At 38.2% G+C, this 26033-nt stretch overlaps 1 protein-coding gene across 2 annotated transcripts in view; it reads right to left on the reverse strand.

Annotated features, from left to right (window-relative positions):
- Positions 1-26033, reverse strand: part of Klp98A (kinesin-like protein 98A) — a 185477-nt gene that overhangs the window by 131359 nt on the left and 28085 nt on the right. For both annotated transcript variants that reach the window (XM_070086369.1, XM_070086368.1), the window contains exons 5-9: positions 19987-20069; positions 13769-13934; positions 11771-11940; positions 8965-9185; positions 1869-2056 (exon numbers count right to left, since the gene is read on the reverse strand). In XM_070086369.1, the coding sequence (XP_069942470.1) occupies positions 1869-2056; positions 8965-9185; positions 11771-11940; positions 13769-13934; positions 19987-20069 (828 nt within the window). The remainder of the gene's footprint in view (positions 1-1868; positions 2057-8964; positions 9186-11770; positions 11941-13768; positions 13935-19986; positions 20070-26033) is intronic.

Consider the following 26033-nt stretch of genomic DNA (forward strand, 5'->3'; position numbering starts at 1 on the left):
ATACAAATGAAGATCTGGTGATGATCGATGGGATGGGAGGAGGGGAGAGAGTCGAACTTATTGTTTAGAAGGGGAATCCCCTTCCAATAGGACTTAAGGTAGCAAGTCCTTTTCCGGGGTTACTTCCCTTCTTCTTTTAATGCCACTAGGACCAGCTTGAGAGTCACTGGACCTCTGTCGCACAACAAATCTGTCCATAGAGCTCTGTACCTCCCGTTCCTTTATGATTTGTCTAAAATGGGCCACAACATTGTCACTGTAATAGTCACCAACACGGCTTGCAATAGCTGTGTTAGGGTGATTTTCATCCATAAAGGTTTGCAGTTCAACCCACTTTGCACACATTTCCTTAATTTTTGAAGTAGGCACAATGGATTCCACAACTGGCATAGGCTTCTCAGGGTTAGCCCCAAACCCTTCAAAATCTTTCTTAATTTCCATACTAATTCTCACCCTTTTTACCACAGGGTTGGCACTAGAAGCTTTCTTGGGGCCCATGATGACTTATTTTGCAGAAACAAGCACCAAAAACACTGTGATAATATGGAATGTGCCGAATGTATGCTTAGATGCGAGCACACTGGTTGGCTTGTAAACACTGGCACTCACGTGGACGCGTCCTGGACGAATCACGTGTGGCAGGTTTTTTAACGAGTGGCGAGGCAAAATTTTGGCATTAAAATGTATTGAATACCGAATTTAACGTATACCGATGCCATCGAATACAGGGGGTCCACTGTACTAGTATGGAGATACAGTACTAGAAAGATACAGTACTAGTATGGAGCAAAATTACCATTTCTGGAAGCCAGGTCTGTCTATTATGTTTGGCATGATTCCAATGTGAATAAATTAAAGAATTTAATTCTATACTTCAAAATACACAGTCTCAAAATCCCACTGATATCCTGTTCATATTCTTTTCAGGTCACCCACCACAGTCAAGTGGACACACTCACAGCTCCCATCTGGAAAGTCTGAAGTCTAATCCCTAAAAGAAGGATAAAGCCTTCATTTCTTCACACTATTACACATATCTTGTGAGTTCTTCAAAACAACATAACCCTGTCATGCTTTTATGGTGCAAGACGTTGTTTTATTATTTTACAGAGTATGCTAAGAAATTACATGAGTAAAACAAAGAAAATGTAATTTATATAACCAGCAAGAGAAACGAAGGAAAACATAACTGATAACTCTGTAGCTCAATAGACTTCAACAGAAAAGATTCTAAATTAATGGAGAAAATACTTCTCACAAGCATTCTTAAACTGCAGTATTAACTTAATATACTGTACTTTAAAGATCTTTAGTGAAGAATTCTATTTGGCAAGTGTCTGACAGGTGCAGTGTAATGGATGAATCAGCATGTATTTTTTTTCTTAACAAGTGGGCCATCTCCTACCAAGGCAAGGTGACCCAAAAAAGACACACTTTCACCATCATTTACACTATCACTGAACAAATTTTTTGACTTCCTGAATTAAAATTCATTCAAAATATGGTATGAACATACTGTTATCAAACATTCATAACTGAGACCTCCTTTATGGGCAATATAATCAATTACAGTGTATAAATTTAATAATAACAAAATTATTTTAAGAACCAAATTACAAAACTGGGCATGACAATATGATTAATGAGTAAATACCTCAAAAAGCCCATGTTTATATAGAGACAAATTATGACTATGACAACACTGATACAATTTTAATTTTACTTTAGCTACACCAGACTAACTTTCTTTCAGACAAGTGAAACTCAGACTTGTGTGATCAGGAAACTGCATTATAAAAAATAAATATTACATTAATTTTCTATTCTATTAATTCTGCATTAACAAAACAATGTTATGCAGCACTCACTTCAGGTCCAATAACTTGTGTCTCCTTAATCAGTGCTTTGAGGAGAAGAATTTCTTCACGCAACTCTCTAATGAGCTTCACGTTGGGGTCTTCATTGATAGTAGGCTTGTTAATGATATTCTTGGCTCGGTTGGCATATCTCAATGTACTGAGCGTCTCCCCATAATTCACATCAGCAGGTGATATTGCTTGTAAAAAATTAGTTATGATATTGAAGTAACAGCATTATAACAATACAGTAATTAAAATAATAACAATAATAATAAAATAATTAAAAATTAATATTAATAATGTTTAACATATTTATATATGGGGTTGTGTAATAAATGAATGCTAGGGTGGTGGAAAGGGAGGTAGGATTGCAAGATGTTGGACCTGATGCAAATGAATGCTAGGGTGTTGGAATGGGGTGTAGGATTGAAAGATGTTGCACCTGATGCAAAGTGAGTTATTCCAGCTTTTCTTTGTTGGCAACAGTTTTTTCATGGAATTCTGATGACAAGCTACAAAGGTTGGTGGATGAATATAGGAGGTAATGCAGAAGAAGGAATTAAAAGTGAATGTAGAAATGAGCAAGTTGAGTAATATCCAGGCAATGATAGATTGAATAACAATGTTAGACTGAAGAGGGTAGAGGCAGTGGAGAAGGTATGATGTCTGAAAGCAACATCTTTCTTTCAATGCACCGGCCGTATCCCATGGAGGCAGGGTGACCCAAAAAGAAAAACGAAAGTTCCTCCTTTTAAATTTAGTAATATTTTCATATAGTCGGACTTGAGTCCTGGAAATGGGAAGTACAATGCCTGCACTTTAAAGGAGGGGTTTGGGATATTGGCAGTTTGGAGGGATATGTTGTGTATCTCTATACGTATATGCTTCTAAACTGTTGTATTCTGAGCACCTCTGCAAAAGCAGTGATAATGTGTGAGTGTGGTGAAAGTGTTGAATGATGATGAAAGTATTTTCTTTTTGGGGATTTTCTTTCTTTTTTTTTGGGTCACCCTGCCTCGGTGGGAGACGGCCGACTTGTTGAAAAAAAAAAAAAAAAAAAATACAGGAGAAGGGGTTACCAGCCCCATGCTCCTGGCATTTTAGCCGTGTCTTATGACCACATGGCTTACAGAAGAATTCTGTTCCACTTCCCCATGGAGTTGAGGGCAATGTTTTTTTTTTTTGTAACACATCGGCTGTTCCTCACCGAGGCAGAATGACCCAAATAGAAAGAAAACCCCAAAAAGAAAAATACTTTCATCATCATTCAACACTTTCATCATCACTCATACATAATCACTGTCTTTGCAGAGGCACTCGGATACAACAGTTTAGAAGTCCCTCCAAACTGTCAATATCCCAAACCCCTCCTTTAAAGTGCAGACATTGTACTTCCCATTTCCAGGACTCAAGTCCGGCTAACCGGTCTCCTTGAATCCCTTCACAAAATATTACCCTGATCACACAACAGATCGTGAGGTCCCAAATACCATTAATCTCCATTCACTCCTATCTAACATGCTCACACATGCTTGCGAGAAGTCCAAGCCCCTCGCCCACAAAACCTCTTTTATCCCCTCCATCCTTGTTGAGGATGACCCCTACCCCGCCTTCCTTCCCCTACATATTTATACACACTCCAAGTCATTCTACTTTGTTCCATTCTCTCTAAATGACCAAACCACCTCAACAACCCTTCTTCAGCCCTCTGACTAATACTTTTAGTAACTCCATACCTTCTAATTTCCACACTACGATTTCTCTGCATAATATTTACACCACACATTACCCTTAGACAGGACATCACCACTGCCTCCAGCCATATTCTTGCTGCAGCATTTACAACCAAAGCTTCACACCCATATAAAAGTGTTGGTACCACTGTACTTTTGTACATTCCCTTCTTTGCCTCCGCTGTTAACATTTCTTGTCTCCACAGATATCTCAATGCACCACTCACCTTTTTTCCTTCATCAATTCTATGGTTAACCTCATCCGTTACATATCATCCACTGACACATCAACTCCCAAATATCTGAAAACATTCAATTCTTCCATACTCCCTCTCTCTAATGTGATATCCAATTTTTCTTTATTCAGATTATTTAATACCCTCATCACCGTACTCCTGTCTATATTCACTTTCAACCTTCTACCTTTATATACCCTCAGAAACTCATCCACTAACCTTTACAACTTTTCTTTAGAATCTCCCATAAGCACAGTATCATCAGCAAAAAGTAACTGTGTCAACTCTCACTTTGTACTTTATTACCCATAATTTAATCCCACCCCTCTCCCTAACACCCTAGCATTTACTTCTTTTACAATCCCATCTATAAATATATTAAACAACCATGGTGACATTACACATCCCTGTCTAAGACCTACTTTTACTGGGAAGATCTCCCTCTCTCTTACACACCCTAACATGAGCCTCACTATCCTCATGAAAACTCTTTACAGCATTTAGTAGCCTACTACCTATTCCATACATTTGCAACATCTGCCACATTGCTCCCCTATCTACTATCATATGCCTATTCTAAATCCATAAATGAAATGAAAACTTCCCTAACTTTATCTAAATACTGTTCACATATATGCTTCGATGTAAACACTTGACCTACACATCCCCTACCCACTCTATAGCCTCCTTGCTCATCTGCAATCCTACTCACTATCTTACCTCTAATTCTTTCAATAATAACCCTACTGTACAAGTTTCCTGGTATACTCGGTAAACTTATGCCTCTATAATTTTTACAATTTCTTTTGTCCCTATTCCCTTTATATAAAGGAACTATGCATGCTCTCTACAAATCCCTAGGTACCTTCCCTTCTTTCATACATTTATTAAACAAAAACACCAAGGCAGGGTGACCCAAAAAAGAAAGAAAATCCCCAAAAAGAAAATACTTTCATCATCATTCAACACTTTCATCACACTCACACATTATCACTGCTTTTGCAGAGGTGCTCAGAATACAACACCTTAGAAGCATATACGTATAAAGATACACAACATATCCCTCCAAACTGCCAATATCCCAAACCCCTCCTTTAAAGTGCAGGCATTGTACTTCCCATTTCCAGGACTCAAGTCCGACTATATGAACATAACCGGTTTCCCTGAATCCCTTCACTAAATATTACCCTGCTCACACTCAAACAGATCGTCAGGTCCCAAGTATCATTCGCCTCCATTCACTCCTATCTAACACGCTCATGCACGCTTGCTGGAAGTCCAAGCTCCTAGCCCACAAAACCTCCTTTACCCCCTCTTTCCAACCCTTTCGAGGATGACCCCTACCCCTCCTTCCTTCCCCTATAGATTTATATGCTTTCCATGTCATTCTACTTTGATCCATTCTCTCTAAATGACCAAACCACCTCAACAACCCCTCTTCTGCCCTCTCACTAATGCTTTTATTAACTCCACACCTTCTCCTAATTTCCACACTCCGAATTTTCTGCATAATATTTACACCACACATTGCCCTTAGACAGGACATCTCCACTGCCTCCAACCGTCTCCTCGCTGCTGCATTTACCACCCAAGCTTCACATCCATATAAGAGTGTTGGTACTACTATACTTTCACACATTCCCTTCTTTGCCTCCATAGATAACATTCTTTGACTCCACATATACCTCAACGCACCACTCACCTTTTTTCCCTCATCAATTCTATGATTAATCTCATCCTTCATAAATCCATCCGCCGACACGTCAACTCCCAAGTATCTGAAAACATTCACTTCTTCCATACTCCTCCTCCCCAATTTGATATCCAATTTTTCTTTATCTAAATCATTTGATACCCTCATCACCTTACTCTTTTCTATGTTCACTTTCAACTTTCTACCTTTACACACATTCTCAAACTCATCCACTAACCTTTGCAATTTTTCTTTAGAATCTCCCATAAGCACAGTATCATCAGCATAAAGTAACCGTGTCAATTCCCATTTTGAATTTGATTCCCCATAATTTAATCCTACCCCTCTCCCAAACACTCTAGCATTTACTTATTTTACTACCCCATCTATAAATATATTAAACAACCATGGTGACATTACACATCCCTGTCTAAGACCTACTTTTACCGGGAAGTAGTCTCCCTCTCTTCTACACACCCTAACCTGAGCCTCACTATCCTCATAAAAGCTCTTTACAGCATTTAGTAACTTACCACCTATTCCATATACTTGCAACATCTGCCACATTGCTCCTCTATCCACTCTATCATATGCCTTTTCTAAATCCATAAATGCAATAAAAACTTCCCTACCTTTATCTAAATACTGTTCACATATATGCTTCAATGTAAACACTTGATCTACACATCCCCTACCCACTCTGAAGCCTCCCTGCTCATCCGCAATCCTACATTCCGCCTTACCTCTAATTCTTTCAATTATAACCCTACCGTATACTTTTCCTGGTATACTCAGTAAACTTATTCCTCTATAATTTTTACAATCTCTTTTGTCCCCTTTCCCTTTATATAAAGGGACTATACATGCTCTCTGCCAATCCCTAGGTACCTTCCCCTCTTTCATACATTTATTAAACAAAAGTACCAACCACTCCAACACTATATCCCCCCGTGCTTTTAACATTTCTGTCATGATCCCATCAGTTCCAGCTGCTTTACCCCCTTTCATTCTACGTAATGCCTCACGTACCTCCACCACACTTACATTCTGCTCTTCTTCACTCCTAAAAGATGGTATACCTCCCTGGCCAGTGCATGAAATTACCGCCTCCCTTTCTTCCTCAACATTTAAAAGTTCCTCAAAATATTCTCGCCATCTACCTAATACCTCCCTCTCCCCATCTACTAACTCCCCTACTCTGTTTTTAACTGACAAATCCATACTTTCCCTAGGCTTTCTTAACTTGTTTAACTCACTCCAAAATTTTTTCTTATTTTCATTAAAATTTCTTGACAGTGCCTGTCCCACTCTTTCATCTGCTCTCCTTTTGCACTCTCTCACCACTCTCTTCACCTTTCTTTTACTCTCCATATACTCTGCTCTTCTTATAACACTTCTACTTTGTAAAAACCTCTCGTAAGCTACCTTTTTCTCTTTTATCACACCCTTTACTTCATCATTCCACCAATCACTCCTCTTTCCTCCTGCCCCCACCCTCCTATAACCACAAACTTCTGCCCCACATTCTAATACTGCATTTTTAAAACTATTCCAACCCTCTTCAACCCCCCACTACTCATCTTTGCACTAGCCCACCTTTCTGCCAATAGTCGCTTATATCTCGCCCGAACTTCCTCCTCCCTTAGTTTATACACTTTCACCTCCCTCTTACTTGTTGTTTCCACCTTCCTCTTTTCCCATCTACCTCTTACTCTAACTGTAGCTACAACTAAATAATGATCTGATATATCAGTTGCCCCTCTATAAACATGTACATCCTGGAGCCTACCCATCAACCTTTTATCCACCAATACATAATCCAACAAACTACTTTCATTACGTGCTACATCATACCTTGTATATTTATTTATCCTCTTTTTCATAAAATATGTATTACTTATTACCAAATTTCTTTCTACACATAGCTCAATTAAAGGCTCCCCATTTACATTTACCCCTGGCACCCCAAATTTACCTACTACTCCCTCCATAACATTTTTACCCACTTTAGCATTGAAATCCCCAATCACCATTACTCTCACACTTGATTCAAAACTCCCCACGCATTCACTCAACATTTCCCAGAATCTCTCTCTCTTCTCTACACTTCTCTCTTCTCCAGGTGCATACACGCTTACTATAACCCACTTTTCACATCCAATCTTTATTTTACTCCACATAATCCTTGAATTTATACATTTGTAGTCCCTCTTTTCCTGCCACAGCTTATCCTTCAACGTTATTGCTACTCCTTCTTTAGCTCTAACTCTATTTGAAACCCCTGACCTAATCCCATTTATTCCTCTCCATTGAAACTCTCCCACCCCCTTCAGCTTTGTTTCACTTAAAGCCAGGACATCCAGTTTCTTCTCATTCATAACATCCACAATCACCTCTTTCTTATCATTTGCACAACATCCACGCACATTCAGACTTCCCACTTTGACAATTTTCTTCTTCTTATTCTTTTTAGTAATCTTTACAGGAAAAGGGGTTACTAGCCCATTGTTCCAGGCATTTTAGTTGACTTTTACAACACGCATGGCTTACGGAGGAAAGATTCTTATTCCACTTCCCCATGGATATAAAAGGAAAAGTAATAAGACCAAGAACTATTAAGATAAAATCAAAGAAAACTCAGATGAGTGTGTATAAATAAACATGTACATGTATGTGTAGTGTGACCTAAGTGTAAGTAGAAGTAGCAAGACATGTCTGTAATCTTGCATATTTATGAGACAGACAAAAGACACCAGCAATCGTACCATCATGTAAAACAATTACAGGCTTTCGTTTTACACTCACTTGGCAGGACGGTAGTACCTCCCTGGGTGGTTGCTGTCTACCATACACACACACACACACACACACACACACACACACACACACACACACACACACACCCCTCTGGGTTATCTTCTATTTTCTTGTTAGTTCTTGCTCTTGTTTATTTTCTTTTATATCCATGGAGAAGTGGAACATAATTCTTCCTCCGTAAGCCATGCATCATACTGGAGTGAGATAAGCAAATGCAAAATAAGCCAACGAAAAGGCATGGGTGCCATTGGCACCCACGACTCAAGACTCTTCAACCTGCTACCAGATATCAGAAATTGTGTATTACCAGAACCAACACAAAAGTCTTAAAGAAAAAAATGGATCACTACATCATCAAATGCCTGATCAACCAGACTGTGATGGTTATGTAGAAAGCAGGTTGCTAACAGAAAAAGCCTGACTGAACAGTCACTAAGACGGCTAGTCTCAGGGTAAAAAAAAAAATTACTGAAAACTGGCCATTGGTATGTTACAGAGTATATCTCAACAAAATTATAGTTATACAATGAGGACAGGGTGACATATTAACATGGTACTATACAATGTGATCCACACGTCATTTATAGAAATAACCTAAAGCCACCACAATAAATATTAAAACTCACTAGCAATCATGATAGTTTTAGAGTTGCCACCGAGGGAATCTTTCAACAACCAGGTGAGGACTGAATCACGGTATGGAATGAAGACATTCTTCCCTGAGGTGGCCTTCGAGGCCTGCTCCGCCAAAGCACTGATGACCGAGCCTAGAGTCACCAATGACTTATTAATGTGAGCACCTTCTTTAAGTCTTTGCCCAGTTGCCCCTGTTGCATCTGCTCTCTCACTGAAAAGCATTAATATTTGATTAGATATAATGCTCAGTAGAAGAGGTGACTGAGAGATACAAGTGTGAGAAAGGGTCAATGTCTCACCTGATGAATCAACTTAGTGCTAAGTGAATAATAATGAAGTGCTCTAGTAATATAAAAGACTCCATTCTCTTCAGTTCACTTGTCCAATTGGTAATTCACATGACTGGGTAATCTACATGATGATGCATCCGTCACTTTTTTGGACAAAAAAACAAATGATGAAGTACCATATTTCGCGGCTTATTAGACACATTTTTTTTTTCCATACAATGTCTCCAAAAACCACCCTGCATCCTATCAACTGAAGGTCAGTGACAGGAGCTATAAGTTTGGGGTGTAGGGTGGGCTGTAGCTCTCCCAGTTACGCTCGATGCCAAGCCATTGAAACTAAAACAAATCCAGTGTTTCAAAATTACAATAAATTAATAACATTTTGAGACAAGCTACATGTATTTATGAAATACAGATACTGCATTGGGATACTGACAGAAAATTAAATTCCTCCTTAAGTAACACCTTCCTTTCTTATTTCTAAAACTAATGAAGTCACAAAGCAACATTATTTATGGTAGGCACTTTAAAATAATGCTACCATACACTACGCTATTGTAAACACATGGGTATTTTCACTTTATTACTAGGTACTGGTAATCATATTTACCGTATGTTATGGTACAACAGCTGAAGCAGCCAATTTTGTTTATTCCGATAGTCACTGACGAAGACATATCAGTATGCCACCAGCGACTGCTTCATCAGCTCAAATTAAGAGATCATCAGGGTGTTCAGGTAAGCACTAGGCCTACTGTATGTTTTGGCCTATCCCTAAATCAAACGTAACCTTATTTCTGCGTGTAAAATTACCATAGGCTTTAATGGAGTAAATATTACTTATTGCAAAGGTTAGTGGATGAGTTTGGGAGTGTGTGTAAAGGTAGAAAGTTGAAAGTGAACATAGAAAAGAGTAAAGTGATTTTTTTTTTTTTTTTTTTTTTCAACAAGTCGGCCGTCTCCCACCGAGGCAGGGTGACCCAAAAAAAAAAGAAAGAAAATCCCCAAAAAGAAAATACTTTCATCATCATTCAACACTTTCACCACACTCACACATTATCACTGCTTTTGCAGAGGTGCTCAGAATACAACAGTTTAGAAGCATATACGTATAGAGATACACAACATATCCCTCCAAACTGCCAATATCCCAAACCCCTCCTTTAAAGTGCAGGCATTGTACTTCCCATTTCCAGGACTCAAGTCCGACTATATGAAAATAACCGGTTTCCCTGAATCCCTTCACTAAATATTACCCTGCTCACACTCCAACAGATCGTCAGGTCCCAAGTATCATTCGTCTCCATTCACTCCTATCTAACACGCTCATGCACGCTTGCTGGAAGTATCAAATGATTTAGATAAAGAAAAATTGGATATCAAATTGGGGAGAAGGAGTATGGAAGAAGTGAATGTTTTCAGATATTTGGAAGTTGACACGTCAGCAGATGGATTTATGAAGGATATTAATCATAGAATTGATGAAGGAAAAAAGGCGAGTGGTGCATTGAGGTATATGTGGAGACAAAAAACGTTATCTATGGAGGCAAAGAAGGGAATGTACGAAACACTCTTATATAGGTGTGAAGCTTGGGTTGTAAATGCTGCAGCAAGGAGGCAGTTGGAGGCAGTGGAGGTGTCCTGTCTAAGGGCAATGTGTGGTGTAAATATTATGCAGAAAATTCGGAGTGTGGAAATTAGGAGAAGGTGTGGAGTTAACAAAAGTATTAGTTAGAGGGCTGAAGATGGGGTTGTTGAGGTGGTTTGGTCATTTAGAGAGAATGGATCAAAGTAGAATGACATGGAGAGCGTATAAATCTGTAGGGGAAGGAAGGCAGGGTAGGGGTCGTCCTCGAAAAAGTTGGAGGGAGGGGGTACAGGAGGTTTTGTGGGCAAGGGGCTTGGACTTCCAGCAAGCATGTGTGAGCATGTTAGATAGGAGTGAATTGAGACGAATGGTATTTGGGACCTGACGAGCTGTTGGAGTGTGAGCAGGGTAATATTTAGTGAAGGGATTCAGGGAAATCAGTTATTTTTATATAACCAGACTTGAGTCCAGGAAATGGTAAGTACAATGCCTGCACTTTAAAGGAGGAGTTTGGGATACTGGCAGTGTGGAGGGATATGCTGTGTATCTTTATACATATATGCTTCTAAACTGTTGTATTCTGAGCACCTCTGCAAAAACAGTGATTATGTGTGAGTGAGGTGAAAGTGTTGAATGATGATGAAAGTATTTTCTTTTTGGGGATTTTCTTTCTTTTTGGGTCACCCTGCGTCGGTGGGAGACGGCCGACTTAAAAAAAAAAAAAAAAATTATTACTTGGTATTAGGAACTCTTAACTTTTTTTCTGATTATTACCTTCAAAATTGGGATGCGACTAATGCATCAGAGCGTCTCATAAGCCACGAAATATGGTAATAGAGAACCAGATATATTTAGTAGTAAATTTATAAATGCTTCAAGTACAATCTTAATCAACAGAAATGAAAAAAGATATCTCACCTGCCTGCTAAATCAACCAGGTGAATTTTGGACCGAGTTTCTAATGGTGTATCTGATAAGAGTTTGGCCTGAATGAAAGTTACAGTAAATATAGCATGACTTCTTGAACTCGTGTCATTCATGTGGGTGCTTGCAGTTGTACGATGAGAGTTTCCTCTTCTCATCAACTCCTATAGAAATTTAAGGTAAAATATATTAAGGCATGATTAATGTATACAAAAACTCACAATACACAAAGAATGTGGTAGACTAATGATTAATGCTGTAGTTATAAAAACAGCCGAAAGAGAAAACATAATAGATTCTGGTTTTAGAAATGGAAAAAATGTAGAATATAACTTTTTTAACCCTTAAACGGTCCAAACGTATATATATGTCCACGCGCGTAACGCCCCAAATGTATATATACGTTTTCTTTGTCATTCATTCAACATTGCCACAATAAGCCTGAGTCACCTAGACATGAGAGAATGGGTGTGCACACTCACTGTGTGCCATATTAAAATAACTGGGGATGCCTGGGTACCATATGCTCTTTTTTCCTTTTAAAAGAAAAGATTGTTTTTTTCCTCAAAAAAGTTGGGGCGCTACGCGAGTGAACATATATATACGTTTGGACCGTTTAAAGGTTAAAAGGAACTAACAGTTCATCGTCTCCAGGATGTTATTTATTTTATTATCACACTGGCCGATTCCCACCAAGGCAGGGTGGCCCGAAAAAGAAAAACTTTCACTATCATTCACTCCATCACTGTCTTGCCAGAAGGGTGCTTTACACTACAGTTTTTAAACTGCAACATTAACACCCCCTCCTTCAGAGTGCAGGCACTGTACTTCCCATCTCCAGGACTCAAGTCCGGCCTGCCGGTTTCCCTGAACCCCTTCATAAATGTTACTTTGCTCACACTCCAACAGCACGTCAAGTATTAAAAACCATTTGTCTCCATTCACTCCTATCAAACACGCTCACGCATGCCTGCTGGAAGTCCAAGCCCCTCGCACACAAAACCTCCTTTACCCCCTCCCTCCAACCTTTCCTAGGCCGACCCCTACCCCGCCTTCCTTCCACTACAGACTGATATACTCTTGAAGTCATTCTGTTTCGCTCCATTCTCTCTACATGTCCGAACCACCTCAACAACCCTTCCTCAGCCCTCTGGACAACAGTTTTGGTAATCCCGCACCTCCTCCTAACTTCCAAACTACGAATTCTCTGCATTATATTCACACCACACATTGCCCTCAGACATGACATCTCCACTGCCTCCAGCCTTCTCCTCGCTGCAACATTCATCACCCATGCCTCACACCCATATAAGAGCGTTGGTAAAACTATACTCTCATACATTCCCCTCTTTGCCTCCAAGGACAAAGTTCTTTGTCTCCACAGACCCCTAAGTGCACCACTCACTCTTTTCCCCTCATCAATTCTATGATTCACCTCATCTTTCATAGACCCATCCGCTGACACGTCCACTCCCAAATATCTGAATACATTCACCTCCTCCATACTCTCTCCCTCCAATCTGATATTCAATCTTTCATCACCTAATCTTTTTGTTATCCTCATAACCTTACTCTTTCCTGTATTCACCTTTAATTTTCTTCTTTTGCACACCCTACTAAATTCATCCACCAATCTCTGCAACTTCTCTTCAGAATCTCCCAAGAGCACAGTGTCATCAGCAAAGAGCAGCTGTGACAACTCCCACTTTGTGATTCTTTATCTTTTAACTCCACGCCTCTTGCCAAGACCCTCGCATTTACTTCTCTTACAACCCCATCTATAAATATATTAAACAACCATGGTATAACATCTAAATCCTCGTTGCACCAATGGTGCCAGAGTCCAGGAGTAGAAAGACTCAAAACTCAAAGGTATACCTCACACTACTGTGATGTAATACGTATCATCTCAAGTAATGTAAGCATTTCGAGCTTATACCTTAAGGCTGAAACAACAAATAAATCTCAAATATATAAACAGAGTTTTCTAACCTGTATATCATGATAGTGATGGACCAGATGACAGGAGAGATCCTGAACGTATGGACCAAGTTTTGGGTGCTCTCTAACACGAAGGGAATGTGTGTTCTTGTGGGTACCTTGTCTCAACAAGTCCTTTACACGTTCATTGTAGATTTCCAAGTAGCTTACTTCAACTCTTTTAATTCAAAGAAACATTAATATAATTAAAATACATAAAATAAGAAATACAGCTCATAAATTTTCCTAAACTGGATAACCATTACAGTACATACAGGAAATACACTTTTCTTTCTTTCTTTCAACACACCGGCCGTATCCCACCAAGGCAGGGTGGCCCAAAAAGAAAAACGAAAGTTTCTCTTTTAAATTTAGTAATTTATACAGGAGAAGGGGTTACTAGCCCCTTGCTCCCAGCATTTTAGCCGCCTCTTACAACACGCATGGCTTACAGAGGAAGAATTCTGTTCCACTTCCCCATGGAGAACAGGAAATACACAAAATACACAAAAAAATAAGGCTGAATGCATACTTAATATACAAAGAAGCTTGTAAGCTTTACCTGCCACTTTATATGTTAATGAATACAAGCAATCCTGCCTAACATTTCACACTCATGTGACAGGACTTTAGTACCTTCCCGGATAGTTGCTCTCTACCAACCCATTACCTACATATTCGCTTTTTTTTTTTCATTCAGGAGATTTAACCCCTTAACTGTCCAAACGTAGATCTATGTTCTCTCGCTCAGCGCTCCGAATATTTTGAAAAAAAAAAAATTGTTTTTTAATAAAGAGGACTTTTTTTTTTTACATAATGTAAAGAAAAATTGGAGTCAGTATTTACAGAGATATAAGGCCGCAAAGTTGGCACTTGTCGCTCACCTGATGGCAACATGAAACGTTGCTGCTTGCAGCAGTATTGCAGATATACCTTTTTCTCTCTTTTTTTTTTTTTTAATTTATATAATTTTTATGTTCTGATAATTACAATCTTATCCATGGGGAAGTGAAACAGAATTCTTCCTCCGTAAGCCATGCATGTCATAAGAGGCGACTAAAATGCTGGGAGCAAGAGGCTAGTAACCCCTTCTCCTGTATATATTACATACTAATTTTAAAAGGAGGAACTTTCGTTTTTCTATTTGGACCACCCTGCCTCGGTGGGATACGGCCGGTACGTTGAAAGAAGAGTAATTACAATTTGTAGTAGTTTTTGTGATTTCATAGCCAATCTCTGTTCTGACATTAATATTAGGTCCTGAACTAGTACTTAAATAGTCGCAAACACAGTGACAGGTGAACATTTTCACATTTACACATTGCAAACTATGCAAGGAAATACTCTCCTTAATCCTTAACCTTGGTCACGTACTATTGTCTAAAAATATATACATAGTGTTTATAGGTCCCAGCAATGTTTTGGACATGTGGGAGTATATAATAATAATAAGTTTCCTTGAAGCATGGTGTAAAACGAGTGTCACTCTACTGCTGACAGTGCAGCAATGGAGTGACATTTGATGATCATCCACTGCCCTGGCTTTATTTGTTTTCACTGTTACACATGAACATGTCTGTCTGTCTGTCTGTCTGTCTGTCTGTCTATCTATCTATCTATCTATGTCTGTCTAGCTCTGTTTATCTCTTGTCTCTGGTTATCTATCTATCTGTCTCTGTCTGCTTCTCTCTCCTTCTGTCTCAGAGACGTTGACTTGTGAGCCAACAGGTATTACACACAATGTAGAGATACAGGGTAGCCACGTCCGATTCCTGAACAAGTGAAAATGTGTATTACTTGCTAGTCATGCTTATTATGCATTATATCTACAAGCACAGTATAGCACTCTGTCTGGATTTTTGGGGTTATCCTAGGTAATATACACTATGTATAACTGTATTTATGTGTACCTGTGAGATAGACACAGAGACAGAGAAAGAGACTGACAGAGTGATAGAGACAGAGATAAATACACAGACAGATGGAGATAGACAGCCAATCAGCCAGCCAGCTGGCCAGCCATCCACCGGCCAGCCAGCTGGCCAGCAGGCCATCCAGCCTGCCTAACACATATTACACATTCCAGAATTGTTTCTTTTTACTTAGGGAATAGGTTATAGAACATTCTGGCAGGATGATACTACCAGTAGTACCAAAATTGAAAGGGTGTTGCACAAATGTTGCACATGAGTTATTATCGAGGTTTTGGATATTTTCTTGACCACTTGTGGCCACATCCACCTCAAAGCCACTAAACTCGGGGTCAACCTCACTTTCCTCTTAAAAGGAGAGTGTTAATATGATATGGCATCAGAGAATCCCTGGTGTTTGCTGCGCTGTTTGCTCTAGCTGGCGCTCAATTGAACTGGTGCTCCCACAAGGTACCAAGTGGTCCCAGATTTTTTTAATACTGCGCACAACGAGTGTTAAGACCCATTCTATGCTGACCAGGCATCTCAGGCCAATCATGTCAATTTTGGAGGCAGGAAAAATAAAACGTAGATCTACCTTTGGAGTGCTAGTGGTAAGAACGTAGATCTAAGCTTGGATAGTTAAGGGGTTAACCCTTTGAGGGTCCAGAGGCCCTATCTCAGAGTCATAGCCAGGGTCCAAGAATTTTAAAAAAAAACTTTTTATTTTTTCTTATGAAATGATAAAGAATCTTTTTCTGAAGGTAAGAGAGCAAAAAGTACAAAATTTGATGGAAAACTGATGAAATTACACTCTCGCAAATTGTGATGCATCAGCGATATTTATGCATAAGCGATTTTGCCGACTCTGACTCCCATTTTAGGCCAATTACACTATTCCAGTCGACCAAATTCTTAGCTATTTCGCTAGTATTACTTCTATTTTATTGAATGAGCAGAAGAAATTGGCCAGTCAGCTGTTTCAACTACCCACTAAAGTGATCAGAAATTGGTAATTTGGCCAATTTAACACGAAGTTCAAAATATTCCAGTTTCAAAGTAGGGTCCTGAATGAACAATGCAGGCATTCCTGGCACTAAACTAACATCTCCTCTGTTCATTAGTTATGTTTTCAGGCTTTACAAATGAATTCTATTTTGATTTTTTATTCACATAATGAATTTTTATTCACACCAAAAAATAGAAGATTTACTGTTATACAATGTTGTAATAATTGTATAAATAATATCAACACATTTGTGAACATATATTAGACCCACCAGCTGACATGTATTAGACTTGTGACAGCATTTGTTTACTTTTGAACATTGGCAAAAATTTAAAAATTCTGCTACTTTGAGCTTAGTTTTAAGCCATTTTCAGTACTAAAACCAATCAAAATCATCTCTGTTTCTGTGATATATCTTCCATTCTATCAAATGAGATCAAGAAATCGTAAATACAACTGTAAAAAATATACGAAAAAACACCGTAAAGTCGCTGTTTTAATCCAAAATTACGGTCGCAGTTTTTTCTCTCTCATTATGCACTGCGTGCTGCAGGATTTGTTTTATGTGGTTCACACTTACCACATAGATGTGTTCTCTCATATTTTGCCCCAAATTTACTGCTCACAGGTTATCTGAGTGAGCTGAGCTCATGCCATAGATCTACAGTTTGGACCCTGGCTTCAAAGCTGTACATCTATGGGACAGACTCTCAAAGGGTTAATAAGAGCTGAATATACACTGGTTCTAGTAAAAGAATGGGATTTAGCTTTGTGGATATAACATATGCAACAGGATTCTTATGTGGCCATAGTATACAGTACAATGGTATTTAAACTTAAAAAATTGAAGAATTCTTTCACTCAAGAATGCACTTTAACCCTTTCAGGGTCCGTCCCGTAGATCTACGGCTTTACGGTGAGTGTCCAAACCGTAGATCTACGCCATGAGCTCAGCTCACTCTGATAAACTGTGAGTGGTACATTTGGGCCTAGATATGAGAGAATACATCTATGTGGTATGTGTGCACCACATAAAACAGATCCTGCAGCACACTGTGTATAATGAGAGAAAAAAACTGAAATCATGATTTTTCGATTAAAACAGCGACTTTGCAGTGTTTTTTCGTATGTTTTTTATAGTTGTATTTGCGATTTCTTGGTCTCATTTGATAGAATGGAAGACATATGACAGAAATAGAGATGATTTTGATTGGTTTTCGCACTGGAAATGGCTTGAAACTGAGCTCAAAGTAGCGGAAATGTTAAATTTTTGCCGATATTCAAGAGTAAACAAACGACCTCACACATCTAATACACGTCAGCTGGTGGGTCTAATATACATTCACAAATATGGTGATGATATTTATACAATTATTGCAGTATTGCATAACAGTAAATCTTCTATTTTTTGGTGTGAATAAAAATTAGTTATGTGAATAAAAAATCAAAATGGAATTTATTTGTAAAGCCTCAAAATGTAACTAATGAACAGAGGAAATGTTAGTTTAGTTCCAGGAATACCTACATTGTTTATTCTGGAGCCTATTTTGAAATTGGAATATTTTGAACTTTGTGTTAAATTGGCCAAATTAACAATTTCCGATCACTTTATTTTGTAGTTGAAACAGTTGACTTGGCGATTTCTTGTGCTCAATCGATAGAATAGAAGTAATACTAGTGAAATAGCTAAGAATTTGGTTGATTGGAATAATGTAATTGGCCTAAAATGGGAGTCAAAGTCGGCAAAATCGCAGATTCGTAAATATCGCTGACACATCAAAATTCGCGAGAGCATAATTTCGTCAATTTTCCACCAAATTTCATACTTTTTGTTTTATTACCTTCACAAAAAGATTCTCTATGATTTCATAAGAAAAAATAACAAATTTTTTATTTGAAAATTCTTGGACACTGGTACGTGACTTCAGATTTTGGCCTTGGACCCTGAAAGGGTTAATATTAATAAGCAAAACTGAGACCTGTCCATAGGGCAATAATGCCAGTTACTAGTCCTGACATCTCCATGAAGAGAGGGGTAAACACACAGATATGGGGACACGAGACATAAAAATCACAAAATAGTTGATCTACTAGCAATGTTTGTTTATTAAACTTTTGGCAAAAGAAATCTATATAATTTCTTTTTACACAATGGTCATTTCCCACTGAGGTAAGATGACCTGAAAAAGAAACACTTTCATCATTATTCACACTATCATTGTCTGTCTAGAGGTGCATACATAAGACAGTTTAAATGTCCCTCCAAACAGCAAATATCCCCACCCCTCCTTTAGAAGAAAACCTATAAATATAGAGAGTATAATCTCAATTTAATGTACCCCAATTTAACATAATTTTTATTTAAAATCTCTGGCCTGAAAACATCCACAAAAAAAGGATAAAGTCTGTCAGAACCAGAATGGTTTGTTACTGTTGCTGTCTGCTGGGTTAATTGATTTCTGGATTTAAGAAACTTTGTTGGTTCAATCCAGAACTGGCCATTATTATGCTTGTGGAAAAATATTACTATTCATATTTAATGAATACTTGACTTTAACAGACACTCCCATCTCCTATTACTTCATTAAATTGAGGGTTCACTGTACACTGAGTCACAGAATACAGTATAACAATTTTATCATTATCATTATTACCCCATTACCTATTTTCATGGGATAGGAAGGAACTGACACAAAGATTAAGAATTTATATTGTAACAAAAGGGGCTAAACTCCATGGGAAAGTGGAACAGAATTCTTCCTCCTTAAGCCATGAGTGTTGTAAGAAGCGACTAAAATGCCGGGAGCAAGGCGCTAGTAACCCCTTCTCCTGTACAAATTACTAAATTTAAAAAGAAAAGCTTTCCTTTTTCTTTTTGGGCTACCCTGCCTTGGTGGGATATGACCGGTTTGTTTGAAAAAAAAAAAAAAAAAAAAAAAAAAAAAAAAAAAGAGCTAAACTGGCATAAAATGGAAATAAATGATTTGCCATAGTGGCTACTCTCCTTGTCACTGAGTGTGCAAACAGTCGTATTCCCAATAATAAAAAGGAAAGAGTGATCTGGTGACCAATCTTCACCATCTTCCAGCTGGTAAGTAGACAGGTTCTCAGTGATCTCAGTGAATCACTACTGTGATCTGCAAGCTACAATTGTTCGTAATAAAGGCTTCATAACAAGCATTTCATTTAAGAAACAATTACACTCAATTAAAAGTAGAAGTATAATATTTTATGTAATCTTATAAATTAAAAATTACCACCCAAAGATTCTTATTCAGGTGAAATACACACAATAATTCTAAAGAACATACTTGTAAGTAGTTCCAGCTTCTCTTCCTTCAGCCATTGATGAAAACAGAGCCTCACAAATCCTGGGAATGAGTCCAGGATTGACCTGCAGTGATATGTATAATTATAAGGCTGGGCTAAATCATTTTGAAGTGCTATTACAAATTACAGAACTAAAATAAAAACATGGAAATTACTACACTGGAACCCCGGTTTTTGTCCTGTCCGGTTATCGTACAATTCAGTTTTGGACCACTTTTCTCGGCGAAATTTTCCCCATTTTCGTACATCCGCTCGGAAATCGTCCATACCAGATGCATCCGCCTGCCCATGGGACACGGCTCAGTCTGCCTTTGTTACTCGTTCAGGGAAGAGCTAACCACCAAAGAGCTGCAAGACCTTCATCTGGAACAGCAACAGACCTTAGTTGAGGAAATTCCTTCAGAGGAGGAGGAGTAGAGAGGGGAGAATGTGCCTTCTTCAGCAATTTAAGACATTTGTGCAAAGTGGAGTGAGGTGCAAAGTTTTGTGGAGAAATCACCCTAACAAAGCTGTTGCAAGCTGTGTCTGCAACATGTTCAATGACAATGCTGTGTCCCATTTTAGGTAAATCTTAAAGGGATGCCAGAAACAGGCCTCCCTGGACAGATTTTTAGTGCGGCAGGTGTCCAGCGACTCTCAGTCTGGTCCTAGTGCCAGTAAAAGAAAGAAGGGAAGTAACCTCAGATAGGGCTTTGATACCTTTAGTTGTTATAGAGGGAGATTCCCCTTCCAAATAATAACCTCTCCTCCCTCTCCCCTCCTCGCTGTCTTCCATACGCCAACAAGACTCTTCAGTAAAGGTAAAAGTGATATTATATGTTCATTTATCCATTTCATTAGTCATTTATACTTATTTCTCATTGTTTTTGTATGTAAAACTATAGTTATTCTCTATAAATTGTATTTTTTGTTAATATTTTTGGGTATCTGGAGCAAATTAATCGAATTTACGTCATTTCTTAAGGGAAATATTACTTCAGTTTTCGTACAAATTCGTTTTCGGCCGACCTTCTGAAACGGATTAAAGACGAAAACTGGGGTTCCACTGTATATGTTGAAGTCATAACCTATATAAAATACAACCTTTAAAAAATGATGAAATATTTACCAAACAATATTCAAATACAGTTACAGCATACATTATAGCAAGATTAACCAAATATTAAAAATAAAATGGCTAAAAGATATCCATGATATTGTGCCAGAGAATCTCTCTCATTTTCTCACTTCCCACTATCCACATGCTTCCTCTCTTCTTCCACCTTATCTTCAGTCTCATTAAAACCTTTGTATGCCTTCTTCACTGAATACAACCTTTTATATACAGTACCCCCAGTGTATTTATTTCTCCTTCTCAGTAACACTGGCAGTTTCCCCACCAAAGCAAAGCAACTCAATGAAGAAAAACATATTTACCAACACTTATTCCTTAGAAGTCTTTACTAGAGTGCCTGAACATCATGATTCAAATGATCCATGAAACTAACATAGCTAACAATACTTCAAAATGCAGTCACTGTACTTTCCACTTACAGAACTCAAATCTGACTAACTGATTTCCCTGAATCTCATTCATAATTTTTTTAACATGGCGGACATTTCTCACCAAAGCAGGGTGACCCAAAAATAAATTCCCAAAAAGAAAGAAAAAAAACTTTCATCATCATTCAACACCTTCACCATCACTCATACATAATCACTGTCTTGGCAGAGGTGCTGAGATATGACAGTTTAGATGTCACCCCAAACTACCAATATCCCAACCCCCTCCTTTAACCCTTTCAGGGTTAGTCCTGTAATATTACGGCTTTGAAGCCAGGGTCGGTCCAGTAATACTAAGCCAAAATTCTATCAGCTTCCAATCTTGTGGGAGAAAACTGCTGGTAGGCCTACATATGAATCGGTCTGTGTGGTCAGTGTGTGCAGTATAAAAAAAATCCTGCAGTACACAATGTATGAGACAAAAACTGCAACTGTGTTTTGTTGTTTTGTGGTGTATTTTCATGTGGTTTTCATGGTTGTATTCTCAGTTTCTTGGTCTCATTTGATAGAATGGAAGATATATTGCAGACTAAAAGTAGCTTGAAATTGAGCTCAAAGTAGCAGAAATGTTCAATTTTTTCCCAATGTTCAAGAGTAAACAAACCACGTCATGCTTCCAATACACATCAGCTGGCCAGTCTAATATGTACTCACGAATGCACTGACATTATTTATAGAATTATTATCATTATGCAATAGGCTGAATAACACTAAATCTTCTATTTTTTGTGTGAATAAAAATTCAAAATTAAAAGCAAGCGAAATATAAGAGAGGCCTGGAGAGTGACTAGTGAACAGAGAAAATGTCATTTTAGTGTCAGGAATGTCTACATTATTTATTCTGGACCCTATTTTGAAATTAGCCTTTCTTGAATTTTGTGAAATTGTACTCAGTGGCTAGAATAAAAGGCATTCTAGCTAAATAGCTGAGTTTGGTCGAATGGAACAATGGAATTAGCCCAAAATAGGGCTCGAAGTGGGTGAAATCACCGATGCGTAAATATCGCTGAGACCACTAACTTCGTAAGAGTGTAATTCCGTAAATTTTCCATAAAATTTTGTGCTTTTGGGTTCATTACCTTTGGAAAAAGCTTCGCTTATCTCATAAGAATTTTTTTTTTTAAATTCTTCGACCCTGTTTTAACCCGTAAACGGTCCAAGCAGATCTACGTTCACATGTGTAGTGCTACAAAAGTAGATCTACGTTTTTTTTTTTACATATTTTCAAATATAACAAAAAAAAAAGTAGATCAAAGTTTTTTTACACATTTTCAAATGTAAAAAAACAAAAAGAAGATCTACTTTTTTTTACATACAGTGGTCCCTCATTTTTCGTAATTAATCCATTCCTGGAGGACCTACTATAAACGAAATTTACGATTTGCGAATCAATTTTCCCCATGACTCAAGAAATCGTAATGACACGATTGCAAACAAACCATACCCCCGGCAGGGATTGAACCCGCGGTCATAGAGTCTCAAAACTCCAGCCCGTCGCGTTAGCCACTAGACCAGCTAGCCACAATAAGATTCATCCAACTAGGTATATTTCTACACCATAGGAAGGTTAGCACAGGCACCACTGTGACCACAAATGCAAGTTTTTACAGACGAATCTCCAGCTAGCGTGGCCGTGACGAACTCTAGCTCAAGTCCCTTCACTGCCGTCAACATGACTCAAGAAATCGTAATGACACGATTGCAAACAAACCATACCCCCGGCCGGGATTGAACCCGCGGTCATAGAGTCTCAAAACTCTATGACCGTAAGAAATAATGTAAATACAATTAATCCGTTCCTGACACCCAGAAGTATTAAAGCAAAAAAATTTTTTACATGAAATATACATTTAGTACATAAACAATACAATGGGAAATGATGAATGAAACATTAACAGCATAACACTTACCTTTATTGGAGATTCTTCTTAGTGTATGGGAGACTGGAGGAGGAGAGAGATTGGATTGTTTACAGTTTGGAAGGGGAATCCCCTTCCAGCAACACCTCAGGTACCAATTGCTTCTCTGGGGTTGCTTCTCTTCTCTGTTTCTTTATGCCACTAGGACCACCTTGAGAGTCACTCTAGTCCTGTCTCGCAAAGTAACTGTGGAGAGAGCTCTGTTTCTGGCGTCTCTTTAACACTTCCCTAAAATGGCCCAAGACTTTGTCACTGTACATATTTCTCACCTTCTTTACCACAGGCTTGGCACTAGGAGCTTTCTTTGGAGCCATGGTAGCTTATTTAGTACTGGCAAGCACTAAAATGAGTGGAATATTATGAAATATTTCGTAGGAGCACTTGAGGGGACCTTCACTCACTGGTAAACAATGCCAGACTGGCTGGGTAGGGAGGCCGCCTTGGCTCACACCGTGCGTAGGCATCCCGGACAAACTACTATTCGCGAGTCAACCTATGAAAAGCGAGTCCATGTTTATACGAAAATACCCCTATGATTGGCGAAATTTACGATTGCCGAGAACTACGAAAAGCGAGGGACCACTGTACTTTCAAATGTTGAAAAAACGTATATATACGTTTGGACCGTTTACGGGTTAAAGTGCTGTTACTGTACTTTCCCCTTCCTGGACTCGTCTGGTTAACCAGTTTCCCTGAATCCTTTCACATTCCAAATCCCAACATCCACTTGTCTCGCTTCACTTTCATGACTCAATTGATTATCATCATTCTCTCTCTCTTATACCTCATTCCCAAAAAAACTCTGAGGAAGGAAGGCCTGCATCAGAAAACCCTTTAAGCAGTCTCATAATATCCTCAAGACAGTCTATTTAATTTGCATTTGACTAAAACCCAGGAACCTATTAACTGCTATGTGATATGTCTTATCCTACCTATATTGTTCCCATTACTCAGTATCAAATGAATACATTAAATCACCTAAGACCACTAATAACTCAGCAAAAGGCTGCAGTCAGAATAACGAATTCCCACTCCCGACAGCATACTCCGCCAATATTCAAAAGTCTAAATCTGCTCACCATAAAGAGCATCCACACTTATTCATGTGCCTACTACAAACAAAGAACACTACACTCAAACATAAACCCTCCGCTCAAACTTCTCACCAACCTTAACAGGACACATGACCATAACACAAGACACAGATCTCTTTTTGATGTACTCTGTGTCCATATCACACTGTAAAAACTATGCACATAAAGGGCCCCAAAATTTGGAATTCATTACCAGAAAATACTAAAGTAACCCGGTTTGAAAATCAATTTAAGACTTTTCAAAAGCCACTTACTCACCCTACACTAAATACTCTATACTCAATATTCAAGTTTACCAAAAATATCTCCTAATTACCTAAACCTTAAAACTTCAAGACTAGATGCCCAAGTTTATACACTGACTAATATTACATAGTAGTATAAATACCTACCCAAAACAGTACTGCCCTACACCAAATTGTAGCATTCTCATACTATAAACTACTTTCAGCAAATCACAATGTTATATTCCCATAATACAATTTAAATATTTACCATTGAAACTATTGTACAACTTAAACTATGATAAATTTCTTTAGTATTAAGTAGTCAGTAAGTCATTAAATTAAGTCTGCCCATAATGCCTAGGCATGATGGAGGCTCTCTTTGCACTGCAACTCATTATTGTAAATACATAATCTCAATGTACTACTTGCAAAGAAATAAAATTGATTGATTGATTGACTTATTATTTTTAAATATCATGTAGTTAATATAATAGCCTGAACTTAATACAGGTTGGCCATCACTAATCCGACATCATCAGGACCTGTAGGGTGCCGAATTAATGATTTTGCCGGATTACAAAGTGGTTACGTTAGAATACACTTAACCTAATGGCGACATTGAGACATCTGCAATTTCACCCACTTTATGCTGTATTTTTGGCTCATTGCATTGTTCCAGTCAACGAAACTCATAGCTATTTCGGTAGTATTCCTTCCATTCTGTCAATTGAGTACAAGAAACTGCCCATTTACCTATTTTAACTACCCAATAAAGTGGTAATAAATCGGTAATTTGGCCAATTTCACACAAATTTCAAGAGATGCCAATTTCAAAATAGAGTCCAGAATAAACAATGCGGACATTCTTGGCACAAAAATAAAATTTTCTCTGTTCATCAGTCACGTCTCCAGGCCTCACTTGCTTTAAATTTTGAATTTTTATTCACACAAAAAAATAGAAGATTTACTGTTATGCAGACTACTGCATTATTGTAATACAGCCTCTCCTCATTTAGCGATGTATTCATTGACCAATGACTCAGACTTACAATGGGCTGTCTGACCAGTATGCATACCTAAATAATGTATATTAGAGCTAATTTCCTCTATGCTGTTTATTACAATATGCAGTACACTACTGTATAAACATTTAAAAATATACTAAAAATGTTATAAATGGTACAAGTGTGACATTACAGCAATATCAAAGATGGCCAACATACACCCACTACCATTACAGTATGCC

Source organism: Cherax quadricarinatus, chromosome 18, assembly GCF_038502225.1.
Source record: "Cherax quadricarinatus isolate ZL_2023a chromosome 18, ASM3850222v1, whole genome shotgun sequence".
Lineage (NCBI taxonomy): Eukaryota > Metazoa > Arthropoda > Malacostraca > Decapoda > Parastacidae > Cherax > Cherax quadricarinatus.